General features: G+C 40.0%; 1 protein-coding gene across 6 annotated transcripts in view; it reads right to left on the reverse strand.

Moving 5' to 3' along the window:
• Nucleotides 1-22,028, reverse strand: part of DOCK10 (dedicator of cytokinesis 10) — a 482,217-nt gene that overhangs the window by 117,079 nt on the left and 343,110 nt on the right. For all 6 annotated transcript variants that reach the window (XM_082248984.1, XM_082248983.1, XM_082248985.1 and 3 more), the window contains exons 30-34: nucleotides 17,279-17,375; nucleotides 17,117-17,161; nucleotides 16,278-16,453; nucleotides 15,993-16,109; nucleotides 598-709 (exon numbers count right to left, since the gene is read on the reverse strand). In XM_082248984.1, the coding sequence (XP_082105110.1) occupies nucleotides 598-709; nucleotides 15,993-16,109; nucleotides 16,278-16,453; nucleotides 17,117-17,161; nucleotides 17,279-17,375 (547 nt within the window). The remainder of the gene's footprint in view (nucleotides 1-597; nucleotides 710-15,992; nucleotides 16,110-16,277; nucleotides 16,454-17,116; nucleotides 17,162-17,278; nucleotides 17,376-22,028) is intronic.

The raw sequence follows: 22,028 nt of genomic DNA on the forward strand, positions 1-22,028 counted from the left end.
CATCTGTTTAGCGTGCAGCACCTTATTAAAGCATTCACACATGTAGAGGCTACAGTCATATTTCACATTTGTTGATTTATAGGGATTATCCTACTAAGAATTATTCTTATGGCTTTGAACCATGTTTTGGAAAGCTTCTCTTGCCACCAAGACTGAGTATAACACCTTAATTTATTAAGTTTCTCATATAAGCACTGTGGTTCCTAGAGCCAATTAATTTACTGTAACAGAACTTAGACTATTCAAATTTAAGACCCCTTTACAAAACACACTTTAAGAAAAGTCTAGCTAAGATTTGTACAGTGGAACCAATACCTTTGAATGTTATGAACATTCACTTTACATCTGGGACTCAGAACTCTGCTATTACTACAAGCACCAAGGTTTCATCACTTTCGTTCAGCTGTGTAAGGAAAAGATTTGTATTGCAGTATCCCAATACTTAATATGATATGTAATTTATTTTGCTAGTTAGGTTGTAGAAAGGTGTATGTCTCCCCTGAATGAAATAAGTTGACTTTGCCATAAATAATTCTCAGAAGCATTAACTGCATACTTTTCAGGAAGTTTTTTTAGTCACCAAAGCTCTTACATTACCTGCTATGGAATTTAATACATCTTTAGAAAATGAGGTATCTGCAGAAGTGGCATGTTTAATGGCAGATTGACTTTGTGAGGCGGTTGCAGTACTTAGGTCATCTCGTGAGCCCTGTTTATAGGAAAGAACACACATCATTTATTCAGCACCTTAAAAGCTCTCATTAATTTTGGATAAAAATCTGGGAGTCACAGGCTAATTGATATTTTAAGCTAAACTCCAGTGAAAAGTGCAAATCCTCCCTTGTTCATTTAGGTCCAGGGGAACAAGAAAAGTAGTTTTATTTACCCAGTCCTCCACACCCGAAGGCTTCTACACAATGTAAGACTATTCCCTCCAGTCTCTTCTCCTCTATGCCCCAGCAGGCAGTCGCCCACTGACATCATCAAGATGCAGTCCGTAGTCCTGCACTGGATGTGAGGATGCTGAGGAACAGTCCACTGCTGCAGCATAGGTTCTGTCCCCTAGACCTATAGGAGCATATAACCTTTGCAGGGGAGGATTTTTATTTTTCCTGGAGTTGGGCTTTAAACCAAATTGAATCATTAATAGGAGTCTATACCCTTTGCCAAGGAGATTAGTAAAAAAAAACAAAAAAAAAACCAGAATATATATATATATATATATACAGTGGGTACGGAAAGTATTCAGACCCCCTTAAATTTTTCACTCTTTGTTATATTGCAGCCATTTGCTAAAATCATTTAAGTTCATTCTTCTTCCTCATGAATGTACACATAGCACCCCATACTGACAGAAAAACACAGAATTGTTGACATTGTTGCAGATTTATTAAAAAAGAAAAACTGAAATATCACATGGTCCTAAGTATTCAGACCCTTTGCTCAGTATTTAGTAGAAGCCCCCTTTTGATCTAATACAGCCAGGAGTCTTTTTGGGAAAGATGTCTTTCACACCTGGATTTGGGGATCCTCTGCCATTCCTCCTTGCAGATCCTCTCCAGTTCTGTCAGGTTGGATGGTAAACGTTGGTGGACAGCCATTTTTAGGTCTCTCCAGAGATGCTCAATTGGGTTTAAGTCAGGGCTCTGGCTGGGCCATTTAAGAACAGTCACGGAGTTGTTGTGAAGCCACTCCTTCGTTATTTTAGCTGTGTGCTTAGGGTCATTGTCTTGTTGGAAGGTAAACCTTCGGCCCAGTCTGAGGTCCAGAGCACTCTGGAGAAGGTTTTTGTCCAGGATATCCCTGTACTTGGCCGCATTCATCTTTCCCTCGATTGCAACCAGTCGTCCTGTCCCTGCAGCTGAAAAACACCCCCACAGCATGATGCTGCCACCACCATGCTTCACTGTTGGGACTGTATTGGACAGGTGATGAGCAGTGCCTGGTTTTCTCCACACATACCGCTTAAAATTAAGGCCAAAAAGTTCTATTTTGGTCTCATCAGACCAGAGAATCTTATTTCTCACCATCTTGGAGTCCTTCAGGTGTTTTTTTAGCAAACTCCATGCGGGCTTTCATGTGTCTTACACTGAGGAGAGGCTTCCGTCGGGCCACTCTGCCATAAAGCCCCGACTGGTGGAGGGCTGCAGTGATGGTTGACTTTCTACAACTTTCTCCCATCTCCTGACTGCATCTCTGGAGCTCAGCCACAGTGATCTTTGGGTTCTTCTTTACCTCTCTCACCAAGGTTCTTCTCCCCCCATAGCTCAGTTTGGCCGGACGGCCAGCTCTAGGAAGGGTTCTGGTCGTCCCAAACGTCTTCCATTTGAGGATTATGGAGGCCACTGTGCTCTTAGGAACCTTAAGTGCAGCAGAAATCTTTTTGTAACCTTGGCCAGATCTGTGCCTTGCCACAATTCTGTCTCTGAGCTCTTCAGGCAGTTCCTTTGACCTCATGATTCTCATTTGCTCTGACATGCATTGTGATCTGGAAGGTCTTATATAGACAGGTGTGTGGCTTTCCTAATCAAGTCCAATCAGTATAATCAAACACAGCTGGACTCAAATGAAGGTGTAGAACCATCTCAAGGATGATCAGAAGAAATGGAAAGCACCTGAGTTAAATATATGAGTGTCACAGCAAAGGGTCTGAATACTTAGGACCATGTGATATTTCAGTTTTTCTTTTTTAATAAATCTTCAACAATGTCAACAATTCTGTGTTTTTCTGTCAGTATGGGGTGCTATGTGTACATTCATGAGGAAGAAGAATGAACCTAAATGATTTTAGCAAATGACTGCAATATAACAAAGAGTGAAAAATTTAAGGGGGTCTGAATACTTTCCGTACCCACTGTATATATATATATATATATATATATATATATAACTTTTTATATACAGCAGAACATATCCATGTGTGTGACAGTGCCTAAGCATACTCTATTCTTCTAGCCTCAAAGAAGCCTATCAGGAGTTTAAAATGCATATCTCACTCCCTCCTGCTATAAATTACTGAATTATCTTGATGGTGTCTTCATGAGTGGGATTAGGAACAGGAAGAGTTGTGATTGGGCATTCTTTGTAAAGTTAAGCTTTTTCTCATTTACTAAGCTCTAGAGGAACATGTAAAGTGCACAGTCTATTTGCTCTAAAGTAGAACTATAAGCAAAACCTTTTTTTTTCATTTTGGATGGAGTAAGGAAGGGTTATAACCCCGGCCAGTTTTTTAACTGTGTCCCATTGGAGAGATTTACCTTCACCTTCTGTCCCATTGCCAAAATAGAAGGTGAGATGTCCAAGAGGAGGAAAGTGAATAAGCCGCCCCAGCACCTCAAGGACTTCTACCTGGCAGCTGCATCGTGAGGTAGGCAACATGGCGCTGACCCCAGCTCTGGTAGAGTGGCTGCACTCAGCCTGTTCACCAAGCTGCAGGGAGACACACCAGCAACCAGCCTGAGGAACTGGGGGACTTCTCCCCCCTCCTTCTACCCCCACCACTCGTAGCCCAGTCAAAACCAGGCAGCGCAGGGAGGAGGATGAGCTCTCCCCTGGGTTGCAGCATGTCCTCTCCCAGGCCTCCATTCAGGCCAAGCAGTCAGAGCCACTGATATAAATGTTCCCAGCCACAGATCAGGCCAATTCAGAAAACACCCTGAAAAACATGCTTCTCTCCCTGAGGAGAACTCGATTACATGATTTCTCAGACATTTTCACCTCTTGAATGATACTGTTCAAACGCATGCTGATAAAATCCAGCACTTAGAGTCTAAAATGGCGGACCTCTACTCCGCACACAAGACCTTTTTGATGCCTATGCTGACCAGGAATCTGACCTTTAGTGCCTTCAAAATAAAATAGTGGATCTAGAAGACCGCTTGAGGTGGAACAACATTAAATTCAGAGGAATACCTGAATCATACCTTCAAATGAGCTAACCAACTTTATCGAGCGCCTCATGAAGGCCCTCATACCGTCTCTGAGTGACATTGAATTATGCGTCAACAGGGCCCACCGCATAACCAAACCCAAATTTCTACCCGACACTGCTCCCAGGAATACCCTGGCACACATTCACTACTACCATGTGAAAGAACGTGGTATGGTGGCAGCCAAACAAAGTCCGGTGGTACCAGACAAATTCAATGGGGTTTCCCTATACACAGATATATCATAGCAGGTGGCAATGGACAGAAAGAAGCTCACCCCACTCACAAAAATTCTATGCAACAACAGAATCATCTATCGGTGGGGTTTCCCAACAAGTCTGTTCATCACTTGGAACGGAAAAACAGATCCAGTATACAGTGTGGAAAAAGGCATCCAACTCTTCAAGCAGTGGCAGCTGCTCCACCTAGATGTGCAGCCTCCTGCTTTATCCTCCCTAGAATGACTGCAAATGGAATAGACCTGACCTGCTCCCCTTACTCTTACGTAGGCCTCTCCCTACCACCACACGTTTCGTATTGGCATGAGGCTAGGAGCCCAACCGTCCGGTTTGTTGTCTTTTTTTCCCTGTTCAGTGCGTAGCACTGTCAATCTGCTTTACCCCCTGCTTTGTCAGGAGTTTCTTATATACAGTATGTTGTTTTTGTTTTTTTCTTACCTAACTTTTTTTCGAGTTTCTTCTACCCACCCAGTCACTAACCAAGATGCTGCGCTCACCATGAATGGACCTAACTTACGGATCATATCATCTGCACTGCCATCTGATCTGAAGGATGCTCAGACCGACAAATGTGCTCTACCTGCATATCACTGCTGAACACAGTTCCACTCTTCGGATGTCGAAACTCTCATCTAACAGGTACTCTTTCCCTAGCCTTCCTCATTACAACATATTCCTATACATCAACGCCCAAGCAAATAATCAATCTTTGATATGCCTCTGCGGGTTATGTTCATGAACGCTAAAAGCCTTTAGCAGCCCCTTTAAGCTTGCAGAACTCTTAAAGGAAGCCCACTCCCTCAAAACAGATATAATTTTTGCTCAAGAAACACATTTTGCTGCTCACAAATGTCCGCGTTTGAATCCTCAACACTTTCCTCATCTATACTTGGCCAACGGTACCAAAAAAGAATGCGGGGTCTTTATTGCAGTAAGAGACTCTTTCGTATTTCACCACATTTACATAATTCAGGATCCCCAAAGAAGGTACATTATCCTTATTTGAGAACTAAGCCAAGCGGTTTTCACACTAGTTACCTTTATGGTCTAAACACGAAACAGCGGAAATTTCTTCTATATAAAAACCCACGCTACATGTATCTGTGCTTTTAAACTTATAAATTCCTGTTGCTGCTGTTCATCACACAGTGAAAAATGTGTAAACCATAAACCATAGTGCAAATACAGTGCCACTTGTAGTGCAATTACAACATATGATGTGCAAAACCCAAACCGATGATTAGTAAAAAACCATCTGTTTAGAAAGATGCTTATGTGCCAAAACTTTCAACCGCATATTTGCATTCCGTCGGCCCTAAGGGGTTAATCTTCTTGGATGCAGAGAAGGCGGTTGATTGAGTTCACTGGGGATATCTCAGGACAGTATTTAACAAGTTTATGATTGGAGGATGGATACAGACTGCTATCCTATCCCTTTATTCTACTCCATTAGCCACTCTACTTACCTCAAGGATTACCTACAAACCAATAAAAATAACAAATACCACTAGGCAAGGCTGCCCCCTATCGCTTATTATCTTTACACTTCTCATGGAACCGCTAGCAGAAAGTATCAGATCCCACCCTAATATTACTCTTCACTATAGCCAGTATCGAGCACAAAATAAGTCTCTTTGCAGACAATGTCATGCTTATGCTCTCGAGACTCAGAAATTGCTAGATGAATTTAGTGCCGTGTCCTACTATAAGTTAAATGCCACACAGCCCCAAATTCTAGGTAATAACGTCCCAGCCTCTATGCAATCTTTCCTAACGAAAACATTGTTGGTCCCCACATTTTCTGACATTTCTAGGAATCCAACTGACCCCACACACATTACAGCTTTATAAATATAATTTTAAACCTTTCTTGGACTCACTGTCCCAGCAACTATCCCATTTGAGAACCAACAAACTTTCAACGGCAGGGAAAATAGTGACCTTAAAAAAGCTACGTCTCCCTAAACTTCTTTACCTATTTCACACATTGATAATCCCCCTACCACGTAACTTCATTCTTCTGTCCAAAAGCTCTTCACTCAGTATGTATGGAACCTCAAACCCCCTAGATGCTCCCTCAATATTATGATGAGACACAGAAAGAATGGCAGCATGGGTGTCCCCAATATTATGACTTATTATTATATTATTATTATATTATAAAGTCTGTCTTTTAGATCAACTTAAATACTGGTGGGTCATTTCCAAACATAAAACATTGGCACTTATGGAATCCACCAGTGTCCCGCATAGAGACCATAAGTCATCTGTCTTTGCTATTAAACTAGGGGCCCCACCTCCTACCTCTTTTATCCCTACAGTGCAAGCCTCTATTAAGATGTGGTTAGAACTCCCCCCTCTCATCTTCACCTAAAGGGCCACTTGGGGCGTCTACCTTCACAACACAGCAACCTACCTATGGAGTCTGTCACAACCTACTGCTGGGCAGACACTTCTGATGATACAGCAGTAAACCAATAGTCTATTTGTTTTTCTTTTCACACAGAAAAAGTCAACACCACCTCACCTTCAGAAGTCTTTCTCAGCTCACTGCTCACGCAAAAAGCCTCAGGATGCAGCAATCAGTAGTCATCCTCTGGATAACTTATAGAGGCCTTAATTGCCTCATTCTGAATAGCTGAAGATTTCCAACGTCCTTAAACCTTTCTGGCTACCTCCGCAGCCGACAACTGATAGTAATTGGTGAATTGTCTAAACAAGGCAGAAATGTATCTCCCGTCTGTGACAACACCCACAGATTTACCTGACTTCCTGTCACATTACCTACAAATCCAATCCTTCCCTCATAAACACCCTCTACCTCTATACTTAGAAATACCAGCCTCGATATATACATTCTTCCCAGAACCTGCAACCCCCTTAAGAGGAATCTCCTTATTTTATAATATATATAATGCCCAGGACTCCTTCTCAAAGACCACTACTGTTAGCAAGTGGGAAGAAACATTGGGCAAGACCTTCCCAGATACCTGCTGGAAAAAAGCCTTCTTTATCACATATACCTTATCCAGGTCTGTGAACCACTGGGAACTTTTCCAGAAGGGAGTAAATTCCTGGTGCCTTACCCCATTCAACCTCTCCAGGTTCATCCCCTCTCAAACAGGCCTCTGCTGGAGGAACTGCAGAGAACCTGGTACACTATACCACATAGTAGTAGTGGTTACACAACTTCTACTAGTGGCAAAACTCACTGTCCTGAGACTGTGGAACACTCCAAATCCACCTTCCCCTGGTGACGCCATTCTTAGCCTTAACCGCAAATGTGAGATAGAAAAAATGTTAGCTTACATGAACCTCACTGCCACGTCATCCAGAGATAAGTGGAACATCTGGCTACCTAATCCTAGATGTACAGTCAAAGGTTAAAAACTATTGTTTAAGGTTTTAAAGTTTCATATAAACTGGTCAATGAAGCATCATTATATAGGTGTGCTTACACCTTGGTGACTGGTCTGTTCCTCCCCTTTCTCCCCTTCCCTCCAATGCCCCTCCCCTCCCTCTCCCCCCTTTTTCTCCTCTATCTTTGACAAGTGTACCTTGCCTATTCATGACTTATACCAGGTAAAGCTTTTTTTTTTCTCTTATTTGAACATGCTGACATTGCATTTTGCAAACTACTTTGATGTTATCTTCACTATGGATACCAATTGGTGTAGCTTGTTACCTGTTTCCAATTTCTGTTATTGTTCTACTTTATTTGCATCAATAAAGAAATATTGACATTAAAAAGTCCAGAGGCTAATAAAATACATTTGACCTCCTAAGAGGAATATATATATATATATATATATATATATATATATATATACTGTATATATATATATATATATATATATATATATATATATATATATATATAGGATACATTTTAATTTAATTCTGCTAAACAATATGCTGGTTGCAAGATTGTGAAGTCTTGTCAGATGGAAATATAGATACGTTTAAGATAGTTGCCAATAAGGATTTGTATGGAGAAGCATAATAAACCACTGCTACATCACTTAGACTTTTTGATTGAAAGGGGCCATTCTGCAACACCTAGTGAGGGGACAAGAAGAGATAGCTACCCCAGCAGTTCTGAACTCTTGTCTTACCATTGAAACTAGTAATGCTAATAGTCATCTATGAGGCCTAATGAGTTTGCATTAAAATACTGGATTTCACTAAAGTATTTTTCACTTTAAAACACTTTTTTGTATTGCATTCATCTGTTTTTTTTATGTATTTATTATTTCCAGCACTAATTTTCTTTTAAAACTAATTTGAAAATGTGTTAAGCTAAATCTTCAAATGCTCTAACTAGAAATTAAAGAATTGTGCCTCCTTTAGCAGCTCTTTTACATTCCTGTCTCAGCATGGCAGCGAGTGATACAGACATTTTCTTTAAAGGTCAGAACTGCAACAGTGGTTGCTGCAAAGAGTACATGTTTATAGTAATATATGTCGTAGTGACTACCCTGGGTAGGTGTAGAAAGCTTAACCCCGCAGTTACCTTCCCTAGTAATAATCACTCTCAGTCCGGTTGGGTTTAGATTTTTATTCCTATCAGGAAAAGCATGTCCACGCACAAAATAGTGCATCAGTGCGCATATGTATGCGCAGGTGCTAGCTGGTACTTAACTAAACATGTACACGCAGAGGTTCACTTTTGCATGCACACCTGTCACCAATGCTGGCACCAGAGGGACTATTCAAACAGAGTTGCAGCACAGGATCAATGTTGCTTGGTCTACAGCATTCCTTTGTGCGACCTGCAATCTGTTCCTGTGTCTGATGTCCTGCTATTGACCCAGTCTGCCTATGACTACTCATAAATTCCGCCTGTCAGCCCCAGTTTGTCCTTGGAATATGTCTCTGCCTACTCTTTATTGCTGATTTGCCTTACTGTATCAACGACGACCCGAACCCTGACTAATAATCTGTCATACGCTTATACCTGATTTGACTGCCAGTTACTGACCCCCAGCTTGCATGAATCTGTTGATCATCTACCAGCTACCCAGCCAGTACTTGCTGATCAACTACCTCCTGCCTGGTCAGTGCCTGTTGATCATCTACCTGCTGCCCAACTACATGCTGCCTGCCCAGTGCCTGCCAATAATCTATCTGCTGCCAGCTAAACGCCTTCTGTTCGACTACCTGCTGACAGCCAGTGCCTTCTGACCCACTGCCTGCTGCCCAGCCAGTTCCTGTCAAGCACCAACCTGCCATCAACTGTTACTGCTGTTCTCCTATCTGCTGTTCGGGTTTTATCCTGTGGATGCACAGACAATCTACTGGCATCAGCAGTGAAAAGAATGATCAGGCACTGGTGCCACTCTGTGCCCCTATGCCTCCTGACATTTTACCAGGCAATACAAGACAGAAGTGTAAGAGAGGCCTTCCTGATAGCATCAGGCTCCTCCACCACGTACGTGACAGTTCCACAAGCTAGAGAATTCACACAGAGATGGAATCTGAAAATGAAGTTGTCACTAGGTCCATTTTAAAGCTGAATTGCACCTAATAAAGCTAAAAAATGCTGTCAGGCAGTATTTATATAACAGAAGAGACCCTATTGGTCTTATCTTTTGTAAACTCTTCTTTTTGCCTGTCAGCATTTCTGTACGCTTTGAGGGGTTGCATTTGGCTTTAAAATGGTTCTAAAGTCAAAAAGTTCCCCACTGCAGCACTGCTCTCTTAACTACCTGCTCTCACAGGAGAAACTGAGGGCAGTGGGAGCATAAGTTGGCAGTAAAACTCCTGTGAAGAAGCAGCAGAGGTGTGGCTTACTGAAGCTGTGTGTGTCTATAAATGCACACAGTCTGCATCGGAAGCATTCACATACAGGTGCCCCCTTAGCACCTGGCTTGCTAAGGGGGGGATTTGGAGGAAGGAGGATTGAACAGGGCTGGCTGGGGACTGCCAAAGAGGATGTAAGAGACTGCTCTGTGTGTTTTTTAAGACAAGAAAATGTAACCTTTAATATAATTTTACGAAACTCCAGCAGAAAACCTCTTCTTAGCTCCACCCATATATTTAACTTCATATTTTTTCTCTTTGTACCTAATGCTAAAAATTGGCAAGTAGTTCTGTGAGGCTGTCTCTGTTCTCTCTGGTGCAAAACTGTCCTGTCGCTGAGCAATTTCTATCAAACTCTCATTAAGAATTAAGAAAACAGAAATATATTACTGTAAAATTGGCAGCAGGTCAATTTTAAAGCAGAAGAATTGGCCAAAACTTTACTGGAGAAAAAGAATACAGGGTGATGTTTTACCACAAGGATAATAAGGCTGGCCATACATTATACAATTTTCTTATTCAATTTCCATTAGATTTACCTTCAGCTATGTAGTGAAAGGGCCTGCCTGATTGCATATGAATTGAAAGTGTTTAGGTTTGACCTCATATTATATGGTTTTGGTAAATCTAAAGGAAAAGTATAAAAGAAAATTGTATAATGTATGGCCAGCCTAAGATTGCAGATGTTGCATTAGTGTAAAACTGGGCAGCACAGGACATTTTTAATCAGGGAGAACTGGACAAAATGTCCTAGACAATAAGAGTAAAAAACAACTGCTGCATTACTGCCACCAGCTAACTCTTTATGAAAACAAAATAAATAAAAACCTTCAAATACTACCCCCTGAAACAAAAGCCTATTGGGGCCGGGGTTGCTATGGACAGGACAGGAATGCGACATCTGACCTTAAGGTAACCAGAAAATAAAATTAGCTCTTTTTATCCTTTCCCTACAACAGTTTACAATATACTGACACTATCTGTTGCAGGTGTGCATGGTAGCCAATCATCTTCTAAATTCAGCTTATTCAATTAAGCTTTGACCAAAAGAAAAACCTGGAAGATTATTGGTTTCTACGCAAAGCTGCACCAGATTTTGCACTTTTTAGTTTTAGTAAATCAATCCCTATGGCTGCTTTATGTCCTGCTTTTTATTGTAAAAGGGGACTGGCCATAACAAAGCCCCCATTATCTGACCTTCTAAGCCAGCTAAGTTCAAAGGCAAACAGGTCATTCTTAGTAGTGTACTGGTAAAAGTGAAGAAATCCTTAGAGGGTACCACCAACTACTTTCTAAATAAAACCCGGTGCCTTTGCTGCACCTGAAAATGAAATAGCTTCAATCCCTAAAATGCAAGATTTTGGGCCAATGGCAATAATCAAAAATAAAATGTAGTAAATGGAGTTTTTTAATTAAAATACTTTAAAATGCCAGGTTGGTACGTGAGTAAAAGTCACAGTCTTGTGCACCCAGCCGTGACAGAAGGTAAAATATAAACTCATCTGCCCAAAAGCTCCTCTATACTGCTTACCTAGTTCCAAGACATTGATTATTAACACTGCAATTTCTATATGTATTAAACATAAGGGACGAGCCAGGAGTCTAATCTAAAAGTTTAGCAATGCAATAAAAAATACATGGTGTCCGCACTCTCTTGGTTGTAGAGTGTGTTAAAGCAGATTTCTATACATTACATGTTGGATTATTTAAAGTCCTCAGAGAAAACAGGCACCATACTCAATTAAAAATAGATGTATTCTACATGTATTATATATTTAGGAGAATGATGTCCGTGACAAATTTTTATAATGATCAGCAGCATTTTTCACTATGTTGTATTCCAAGTTGTAAAGCTGTTTCATATTGAAATGTGGGGTGGTATATTTATTATTGCAAACAATGCATTTAAAAACAAAAGGCAAAAGGCAGGCACATAACATATTATTGAGTTCTTTTTTTTTATTGGTTTCTTTTTGTACACTCATATACAAAAAAGGGTATTTCTCTTTTTTTGTTCTTCCTTATTTAAAAGAGAAATATATGATTTCAAAATAACAAACATACATTCTCACCTAGGTGGGTTCAGCATCGGTGTGATGCTGCACATCACCCCGTTTGAATACAGAAATGTATTTTGTGCAACAACTACTGTACATCAGTATTTAGTAGAGATATATTCTTCAACCAGTCGATGGCAGTGTTTACAAGTTTGTAGCTTTATCTATGGTATTCTCTATGTCTTTTCTCTGAATAAAGTTTCCTGTTTCCTGTCTGCAGTTAAGCAGCAAAGCCTATGTGGGCTGTGCACTGTCTGTTCTGTAAGGCCATATGCAGAAATTCTAACATGTTATGGACCCAGATACCCACCAAGAGAAAATCTGAGAATCCATTCTTAGCCCAGTCATAGCTAGCTACAGCAAATAAGTTCAAGATACAGCAACAGAAAGAAGACTGCAACAGAATAAAAGAAAATGGCCAGTGACACATTTGCAAAAAAGCTTTCATTTGCAAATCTTACAAACCAGAACAACCAGTCTTGGAAATTTAAGATGAAAATGCTGCTAATAGGAGAAGGTACATGGAAATGTATAAACAAAGTCAGACCAGAACACTCTTCAGATAAGTCGACAGAGAAAAACCAAAAAGCTCAGAGCACAATCTCTCTTAGCATAGAAGAGGATCAAATCATACATATATGTAAGTCTGAAACTGCTAAAGAAATATGGGAAGGATTACAATAGGTGCATGATAGAGCTCATCTCTGTAATAAAGTGTATTTGATTAGAAAGCTATACCAAATGAAGCTGATACAAGGCCAGGATATGCAGGATTACATAAGGCACAGCTTGGAAATGGTTGAACACCTGAGAAAAAAAGCCTTTCCAAAGAAGAGTAACAGCAGAGCTAAGAAACCTCTGCACTTAGTTCATTCAGATTTTTGCAGTCAAATGGAAAAATTTACCATAGGAAAGAAGAGATATTTTATCACTTTTACAGATGATTAACCCAGGTATACTGCACTATATCTGTTACACAACAAAATGTAGTACCAGAGAAACTTGAACAGTATTTGGCTCAAGTAAGCATCAAATTTGGAAAAATGCCAAGCATATTGCACACAGACAATGGAACTGAATATACAGGTGATAACACACAGGCGATTCTCAGAATGCATGGCATAATATTTCAAACTACTATACCATGCAACACAAAACAAAACAGAATTGTAGAAAGAATGAACTGTACTCTATGTGAGAGTGGAAAAACCATGCTGTTTGATGCAGATATGCCAACCACATACTTGGGAGAGGCAATTATGACAGCATGCTATCTCCAAAATTGACTACCAGGAAAATAACCTGAGCAAACTCTGTATGAACTGTGGAACAGAAAGGCCCTGAATTTGAACCATCTAAAAAAATTTGGAAGCAAAGCGTATCCACACATCCTAAAAGAAAAGCTTAAAATATGGGATGCGTGCACAAAGGAAGGTGTACACCTGGGGTACAGCAAATCTCAAAAGGCATACAGAATTGTACACCAAGACACAAACAAGGTAACCATCAGTAGAAGTATAATTGTCGATTAAACCTCAGTGTGTTCAAAATTTCATGAACTAACACAAACACTTCAACCTGAGGGAAATTCCACATCAGTGTCACATGAAGATAAGCAACAAAGTTCCACAGAAATAGAAATGAACACAAATGTAAGCAATCCAAATGCTGTAAAAGAAGAAACCAGGCCACAAGAGGCTTTAATCAGGAAATCCACCAGAAACAATAAAGGCATCCCAGCCAAGCGTCTGTCCTATGTTGCTCGCATAGCATTAAAACCAGAGCCAGATTAATGGGATGAGATGCAAAGACTTCCAACTCATGAGAAACAAAAGTGGATCAGATGCTTTGACAAAACCACTTACAAAAACCAGGTTTATAGAACTGAGATCCAAAATGGGACTAATATAAGGAATAGTTTTTGAGTTGGATAGTTGGAACACAGAATTGTATTTCGTGCAACAACTACTGTACATCAGAATTTAGTAGAGATATATTTTTCAGCCAGTAGACGACAGTGTTTATAAGTTTGTAGCTGCATCTATGGTATGCTCTATATCTTTCCCTTGAATAAAGTTTCCTGTCTGCAGTTAAGCAGCAAAGCCCATGAGGACAGTGCACTGCTATTAATTTGAATTTCCACCCAAGCTGCTTAAGAGAATTGAGCAATCAAAGACTGCTGATCATTCAGTTCTTGGACTTCAGTGAGCGCTCACTGAGCAAGGGGCTGTGGAACGGGGTGGGAGCAACTGGCTCAGGCTGCACCATGCCAGCTGCTGGTCAGGGATCTGGGAAGATCCCGACATTAAAGTAAGGATCCCTCTAGAGTCTGAACTGGTAGTGCTCCACAGGAGAAGTAGGGCTAAAAGAGCTTTGGCCATTTATCTCCTTTAAGTAGAAATTCCAATTCTATTACATTTATAAATACTACCGACTTTACTACAGTTTTCCACAGTTACAACTTTTTAATATATACATGTTATTAAAATATACCTGAACTCTAAGTCATAAAAGATATAGATGCATTGTGGGTACTGATTTCAATAGAGCATTCATTTACATTCACCCTGCTGAGGATAGCATCCCAGCGCATAGCCACTGCAGCCTCGAAACACATATTCTGCAACTAGACCCCAGCAGGCTTTACAAAAGACATCTAGAGACCCCCAAACCCTTCTATAACGTATCAGTAGTTCTCAAAAATTAACCTAAACTTTAAAGTATCTCAAACAAAAATGGATGCCTGATGTTAAATCACTCTAAACTGGGTCTCACTGTGGGTATAACTACTGACTTTCAATGCAGGGGAGATGCGCTCTCTCATCACGCATCTGTCTAACTAGATTCTTAAAACGTTTATTATAGCAACTCATGCTATAATTAAAAAGGCTAACTAAACTAGTTAAAAGTATATGTAAAGTTTTAGTTTTTGGATAAGAATAGAGACAGGTTAAAACTCTGGTTATTTTTTCCTCTCTGTATCCAACAGGGGCCACAGGCAACATTACAAACCCTGACCAGTCTGTCCAAAACCAAGAAAGTGTTGCTGTTTATATACCCTTTAGGTTTCAATCCACTTTTTAAACTGTATGGAGATATAAAGAATTACACCTCTAGATGTTTTGAAGCTATTAAAGTCAATATAGGTCAAAATGCTACTATACGGCCAACACTCAAACATGCAAGAAAAACATTATTTCTGGGAGTGAGTTTACAATGTGTGATAGCATGAAAACCTACATGACTAAGTTATTTTCTCTTTTAATTTTTTTAAGAATTTAAATGAATAAAAAGTATAAAACTCCTTGAAATACACAGGCACCACATGCCCGTGTTGTGTGTTATTTTTATGTTAAAGGGAATTATGTGATTTGTTCTCAATCATATGTTTAAGAATGGAGACCACTTTATAATTAAGACAGGACACATTTATGCTCTACATTCATGACCCAATGAATACAAAAAGGTCACACAGTCCCTTAAATAAATATCTGACTGTGTTTAAGGCTCTGGTTGCATAAGTGAGAGGAAACCCTTAATGAGTAGAGGAGCCTTTCTCAACCTTTTCAACACAGAGGAACCCTTGAAATAAATTTCTGGTCTCGGGGAACCCCTACTAAAAATTACAATTCTACAACTCATGACACATTAGTGTGACAGTCAGTGGGAAGAATGCTCCTTACTCTTGTCATCATTGGGAAGAATTCCCCCCAGACAAATAGCTAAAAGGAACAATGGTGTCATTGGGAACTTATCTGAGAGGCAGAAATTGCCCATTTCTCAAGGAACCCCTAGTAACCTCAGGAGGAACCCTAGGGTTCCACTAAACCCTGGTTGAGAAACTCTGGAGTAGAGTGTGCTAAAATGTAATATTTACATATAATCAATCTGTTTATGATGGTAATAGCCCCATTTGAAAGCATCCAAATTCCATATCATCTGGTATAATTATTTTCTCAACTTACCTGGTTAGATGTATTCACTGTAAATGGGAAAAAATCTTTCATAAATATTCGAGGCATATTATCCAAGAGAATGCCATAGAGGGGCAAGAATAAAACTGCTATTTGGGCCTGCTTTTCCTAAAAAAATAAAAATGCGTATAACTGAATGTGTTCTATTTAATAATATGTTGTTTTACATTCTTACAATGAATGATATAACAGAATAACGGTGTATGCATATGTCATTATAATGGCCTGTGACAAGGAAGGATCACATATCTACAGACAATATCAAGAAAGAATTACCTTATCAGAGTATCTATTGTCAAAGGAGTGTTTAGCCATAATGTTCTTTAGTGCTGTAAGGGCGAGGTGGCGGATATCCTGGTCTTCCTGTAATGCCAGACCAACCTCTCTGAGAAGTATGCCAATCAGGAAGTGCTTCCGGCAGAAGTCATCAGTCAAGGTGTACTCTGGCATGTCTTCATCAAAAAGTACAAAGAATACTTGTTTAGTTGTTTATATCTATGAGGATAATAAGAGGAGCAAGGCACTTTATGCTGACTGCTTTTACATGAATATTAATACCTGGCACTAAGCTTAAAGTGATTGTAAAGTCTCTCTTTTTTTTTTTAAATAATAAACATGTTAAACGTAACTCCTCTGTGCAGTTGGTTTTGCACAGAGTGGCCTGAATCCTCCTCTTCTCAGGTCCCTCGTTCCTGCTCCTGGCCCCTCCCTCCTATCAAGTGCCCCCACAGAAAGAAGATTGCTATGGGGGCACCCGAGCCAAGTCACAGTTCCCTGTGTCCATTCAGACATGGAGCTGCCATTCAGCCTCTCCCCTCTCTCTCTCCTGATCGGCTCACTGACTTTGATTGACAGCCACGGAAGCCAATTGCGTTGTGGCTGTATCTCAGCCAATCAAAAGAGAGAGTCCCAGGAGGCCAAGGAACTTGTGGACGTGAAGGTTCACTTTAACTTTAAAATGTGTGCAGAGGAAAGCAGGAACATATCTGCATATACTGCCATCATATGACCACACTGAAAATCCCAGGCAATCGACATAAAAGTAAACATCTGTTGGCTTTTAAAATAAATCTGCAGGAGGAATGGTACAAAGTTTTCATACAACAGGTACTTACCTAAAGCATGGTAAACTTTAGTAGAGTCAGAAGGTGTAAGTGGATCTTCATTTGAATGAAAAAAGGAAACAATATAATCAGTATTAATTTAAAAACAATGTATCATTTAACACACACAGTTGTAATGGTGTGCTTTTTATCTGTATATGTTGGCTACGTTACCTGGGATGTCTGATGATCTCAGAGGTAAACAGAGAGGAACAAAGTGCTCATGGTTGCAAGCCTCCTGGAGAAATTCAAACTTGTACTGATACAAAATCTGCAATGCAATAACACTGGATCACACTGGATAATGATGGCTTAATACCTGATTTTACATGTCTGGTGTATTTCTATTCACCTTATTTACTATTTGTCCTGCTTTTGTTCCATCACTGTAACTTTCCAGTGTAAACCTTAGTCTGATTGGTGTGGCAACATGAAACAGTTAATTCAAGCTACAAGTCCTACCTAAAACCAGGCACAAGTAACATTTTTTAACCTGGAGATCCTTGTATGGTTATTTTTCTTGACGTCTCTAATACTAAGGATGAGACACTATATAATGACTGATCTCTGAGGTGCTGCATCAGACAAAAGTGAAAGGAGCTTGATTTTCCCTGATTCATTTTTTAGAAAAGAAAAAGTACTCCTTGGGCTTTAAAAACTCTGGTTAAATCTCTTTTTACTGATAGCCCTAATGCCAGTAGTAGCATTTGGAATAGCATATGAAATAATAGTGACTTAAAGCATAACTAAAGACAAAACTTTTTTTTTTTTTATACATATTTGAATAGAGTAGGGAGGGACCACTGTAGATTTGTATTGCTGACTCTGCCCCTGTTAAGGAAATTCACCCTCTCTATTTGTCCTGTTTACAATTATTGTAGGTGAAAGTAAAAAAAAAAATCACAAATTTGGGTTGTCCCCAGAAAAGTAATGGAGGGGAAATCTTCCAATGGGGACACTAGTTCTGGTGACCTGGGGGGGGGGGGGGGGGGTTTGTTGATATCCCTTAATTTGCAGGGATTTCCTCTCACTTCCTGTTTGGCTAAATTAAATGTTTTGCCAATAGTTCTACTTTTAGACCCCATTCACACTAGAGCGACTTGTCAGGCGACTTGTCAGGCTGACAAGTCGCGCTCCCTCGCGGTCCATTGACCGCTACAGGACCCGTTCTAATAGGAGCGACACAAGTCGCTCCGACTTAGAAAAAGGGTCCTGTACTACTTCGGGGCGACCTCGGAGCGACTTGCATAGACTTCCATTACGTGAAGTCCCTGCAAGTCGCTCCGAAGTCGTGGTGCACGGGACTGCACAAGTCGCCCCCGAAGTAGTAAGGAGTCGTGTCGCCTCAGTGTGAACCGGCTCTAAAAGTGTATGCATTTATTTAACCACTTGCTGACCAGACCTTTTTCTGACATTCTTTGCTCAAAGAAAAATCATTATTTTTTGCTAGAAAATTATTTAGAACCTTCAAACATTATACATATATATATTTTTAGCAGAGGCCCTAGAGAATAAAATGGTAGTCATTGCAATTTTTTGCCACATTGTTTTTTGCACAGCGGTTTTTAAAATGCAATTTCAAAAAAATACACTTTGATTAATTTAAAAAAAAACACAACATTTACCCCATTTTTTTTGTACAATCTAAAAGATGATGTTACACTGAGTACAACGATACTTGCTTTACCCACTTGCTTTACCCACTTGAAGACCAGCCCTATTTCTGAGATTTGTTGCTTATAGGTTAACCTCCCTGGCGGTATGATTATGTCAGGAATTATATACCAAAAGCGGTACAATTTTTTTCATGGAAATTCGGCGTTATGTATTATAGGCCTACAATTCTTAGTAATTACTAGTAATTATATATATATATATATATATATATATATATGTGTGTATATATATATATATATATATATATATATATGTATATATATGTATATATATATATATATATATATATATATACAGGGAGTGCAGAATTATTAGGCAAATTAGTATTTTTTTTAGGATTAATTTTATTATTGAACAACAACCATGTTCTCAATGAACCCAAAAAACTCATTAATATCAAAGCTGACTATTTTTGGAAGTAGTTTTTAGTTTGTTTTTAGTTTTAGCTATTTTAGGGGGATATCTGTGTGTGCAGGTGACTATTACTGTGCATAATTATTAGGCAACTTAACAAAAATCAAATATACAGTATACCCATTTCAATTATTTATTTTTACCAGCGAAACCAATATAACATCTCAACATTCACAAATATACATTTCTGACATTCAAAAACAAAACAAAAACAAATCAGTGACCAATATAGCCACCTTTCTTTGCAAGGACACTCAAAGGACACTCAAAAGCCTGCCATCCATGGATTCTGTCAGTGTTTTGATCTGTTCACCATCAAGATTGCGTGCAGCAGCAACCACAGCCTCCCAGACACTGTTCAGAGAGGTGTACTGTTTTCCCTCCTTGTAAATCTCACATTTGATGATGGACCACAGGTTCTCAATGGGGTTCAGATCAGGTGAACAAGGAGGCCATGTCATTAGCTTTTCTTCTTTTATACCCTTTCTTGCCAGCCACGCTGTGGAGTACTTGGACGCGTGTGATGGAGCATTGTCCTGCATGAAAATCATGTTTTTCTTGAAGGATGCAGACTTCTTCCTGTACCAATGCTTGAAGAAGGTGTCTTCCAGAAACTGGCAGTAGGACTGGGAGTTGAGCTTGACTCCATCCTCAACCCGAAAAGGCCCCACAAGCTCATCTTTGATGATACCAGCCCAAACCAGTACTCCACCTCCACCTTGCTGGCGTCTGAGTCGGACTGGAGCTCTCTGCCCTTTACCAATCCAGCCACGGGCCCATCCATCTGGCCCATCAAGACTCACTCTCATTTCATCAGTCCATAAAACCTTTGAAAAATCAGTTTTGAGATATTTCTTGGCCCAGTCTTGACGTTTCAGCTTGTGTGTTTTGTTCAGTGGTGGTCGTCTTTCAGCCTTTCTTACCTTGGCCATGTCTCTGAGTATTGCACACCTTGTGCTTTTGGGCACTCCAGTGATGTTGCAGCTCTGAAATATGGCCAAACTGGTGGCAAGTGGCATCTTGGCAGCTGCACGCTTGACTTTTCTCAGTTCATGGGCTGTTATTTTGCGCCTTGGTTTTTCCACACGCTTCTTGCGACCCTGTTGACTATTTTCAATGAAATGCTTGATTGTTCGATGATCACGCTTCAGAAGCTTTGCAATTTTAAGAGTGCTGCATCCCTCTGCAGGATATCTCACTATTTTTGACTTTTCTGAGCCTGTCAAGTCCTTCTTTTGACCCATTTTGCCCAAGTAAAGGAAGTTTCCTAATAATTATGCACACCTGATATAGGGTGTTGATGTCATTAGACCACACCCCTTCTCATTACAGAGATGCACATCACCTAATATGCTTAATTGGTAGTAGGCTTTCGAGCCTATACAGCTTGGAGTAAGACAACATGCATAAAGAGGATGATGTGGTCAAAATACTCATTTGCCTAATAATTCTGCACTCTCTGTATATATATATATATATATATATATATATATATATATATGTGTATATATATATATATATATATATAAATGTGTTATGTGTTTGTGTTTTGTGCAACGTTTGAATTTCCCTCCCTAGTTCCGCTCCCATGCAGCATTGCTGCTGCAGGGAACGGAACTAGGAAGTCATCACACCGACGGACGAGCGGCGGGGATCTCGGCTGGCGGTCACAGCAATGAGAGATCATCGCTGGATCGCCAGGAGAAGGTAAGGGAAAGCGCTGCACGCTCCGCACATCTACCCCGAGCGTGACTCGGGGATACCAATCCTAACCTAAAAAATCCACCCCGAGTCACGCTCGGGAATACCGCCAGGGAGGTTAAAATCAGTACTTTTGCTAGAAAATGACTTAGAATCCCCAAACATTATATATATATATATATATATATATATATATATATATATATATATATTGTGACAGGTCAAGACTCTGTCACAGTGAAATTGGTTGTTTAAAGGACACAGAGTGTGCACATTGGCTCTGTGCAGGACTACAGAGCGTAGATGTGCAGTGGAGAAAACTGCCTTTGCAGCTTTCTCCAGGTTTTGGTATTCCTGGATGGGGCTCTGTAGTTTGGAGATTCCATAGTGTCTTGGGAGGGAAGGAATCTCCAACTCTGTGTCCATGTTTTGTGGATGACCAGGTTCAGGTGCACACAGCCCTTATAATGAAGGTTTAGGAAGACATCAGGGCTCCCAGTTAGGGACTGCTTCATCCAACAGACAGAAGGTCTGTTAATAGGGAGTCAGGAGGACTCCAATACTCTCTGGGAGTCAGTGGCTGCAGGTGGCAGCCAGAGCACGTGTGTGTGTGTCTGAAGAGACAGACAGCCTGAGGACCAAGGCCACAGTGAAGCTGTCAGCTTCAGAGAGTCCATGGTCTGGGGACCAGCATAAAGTGCAGAGGTACTGCTAAGAAAAAACTGCACGAGAGAGAGAGAGAGAGAGAGAGCCAGGTGGGCTGGTATTTTCAGTTTTGTACTTACTGGAGAAGAACCCCTGTGTGGGAAAACCTATTTACGAACTGTTTATTGTTGCCTTTTAATAAAAATGGGCTACCAGGCCCTTAAAATCTAGTACCTGACTACAGTGAATCACTAGAGAAACGCATCTGCCACTGAGCTAATGGTTCCCCATGTTACAATATATATATATATATATATACAGTATATATATATATATATATATATATATATATATATATATATATATATGTTTTTAGCAGAGACGCTAGAGAAAAAAATGGCAGTCGTTTCAATATTTTATGTCACACTGTATTTGTGCAGCAGTCTTTCAAACACTTCAAAGAATTAAAAAAATAAATAAACAGTAA

Source organism: Pelophylax lessonae (assembly GCF_965119305.1).
Source record: "Pelophylax lessonae genome assembly, chromosome: 3".
Taxonomy (NCBI): Eukaryota; Metazoa; Chordata; class Amphibia; order Anura; family Ranidae; genus Pelophylax; species Pelophylax lessonae.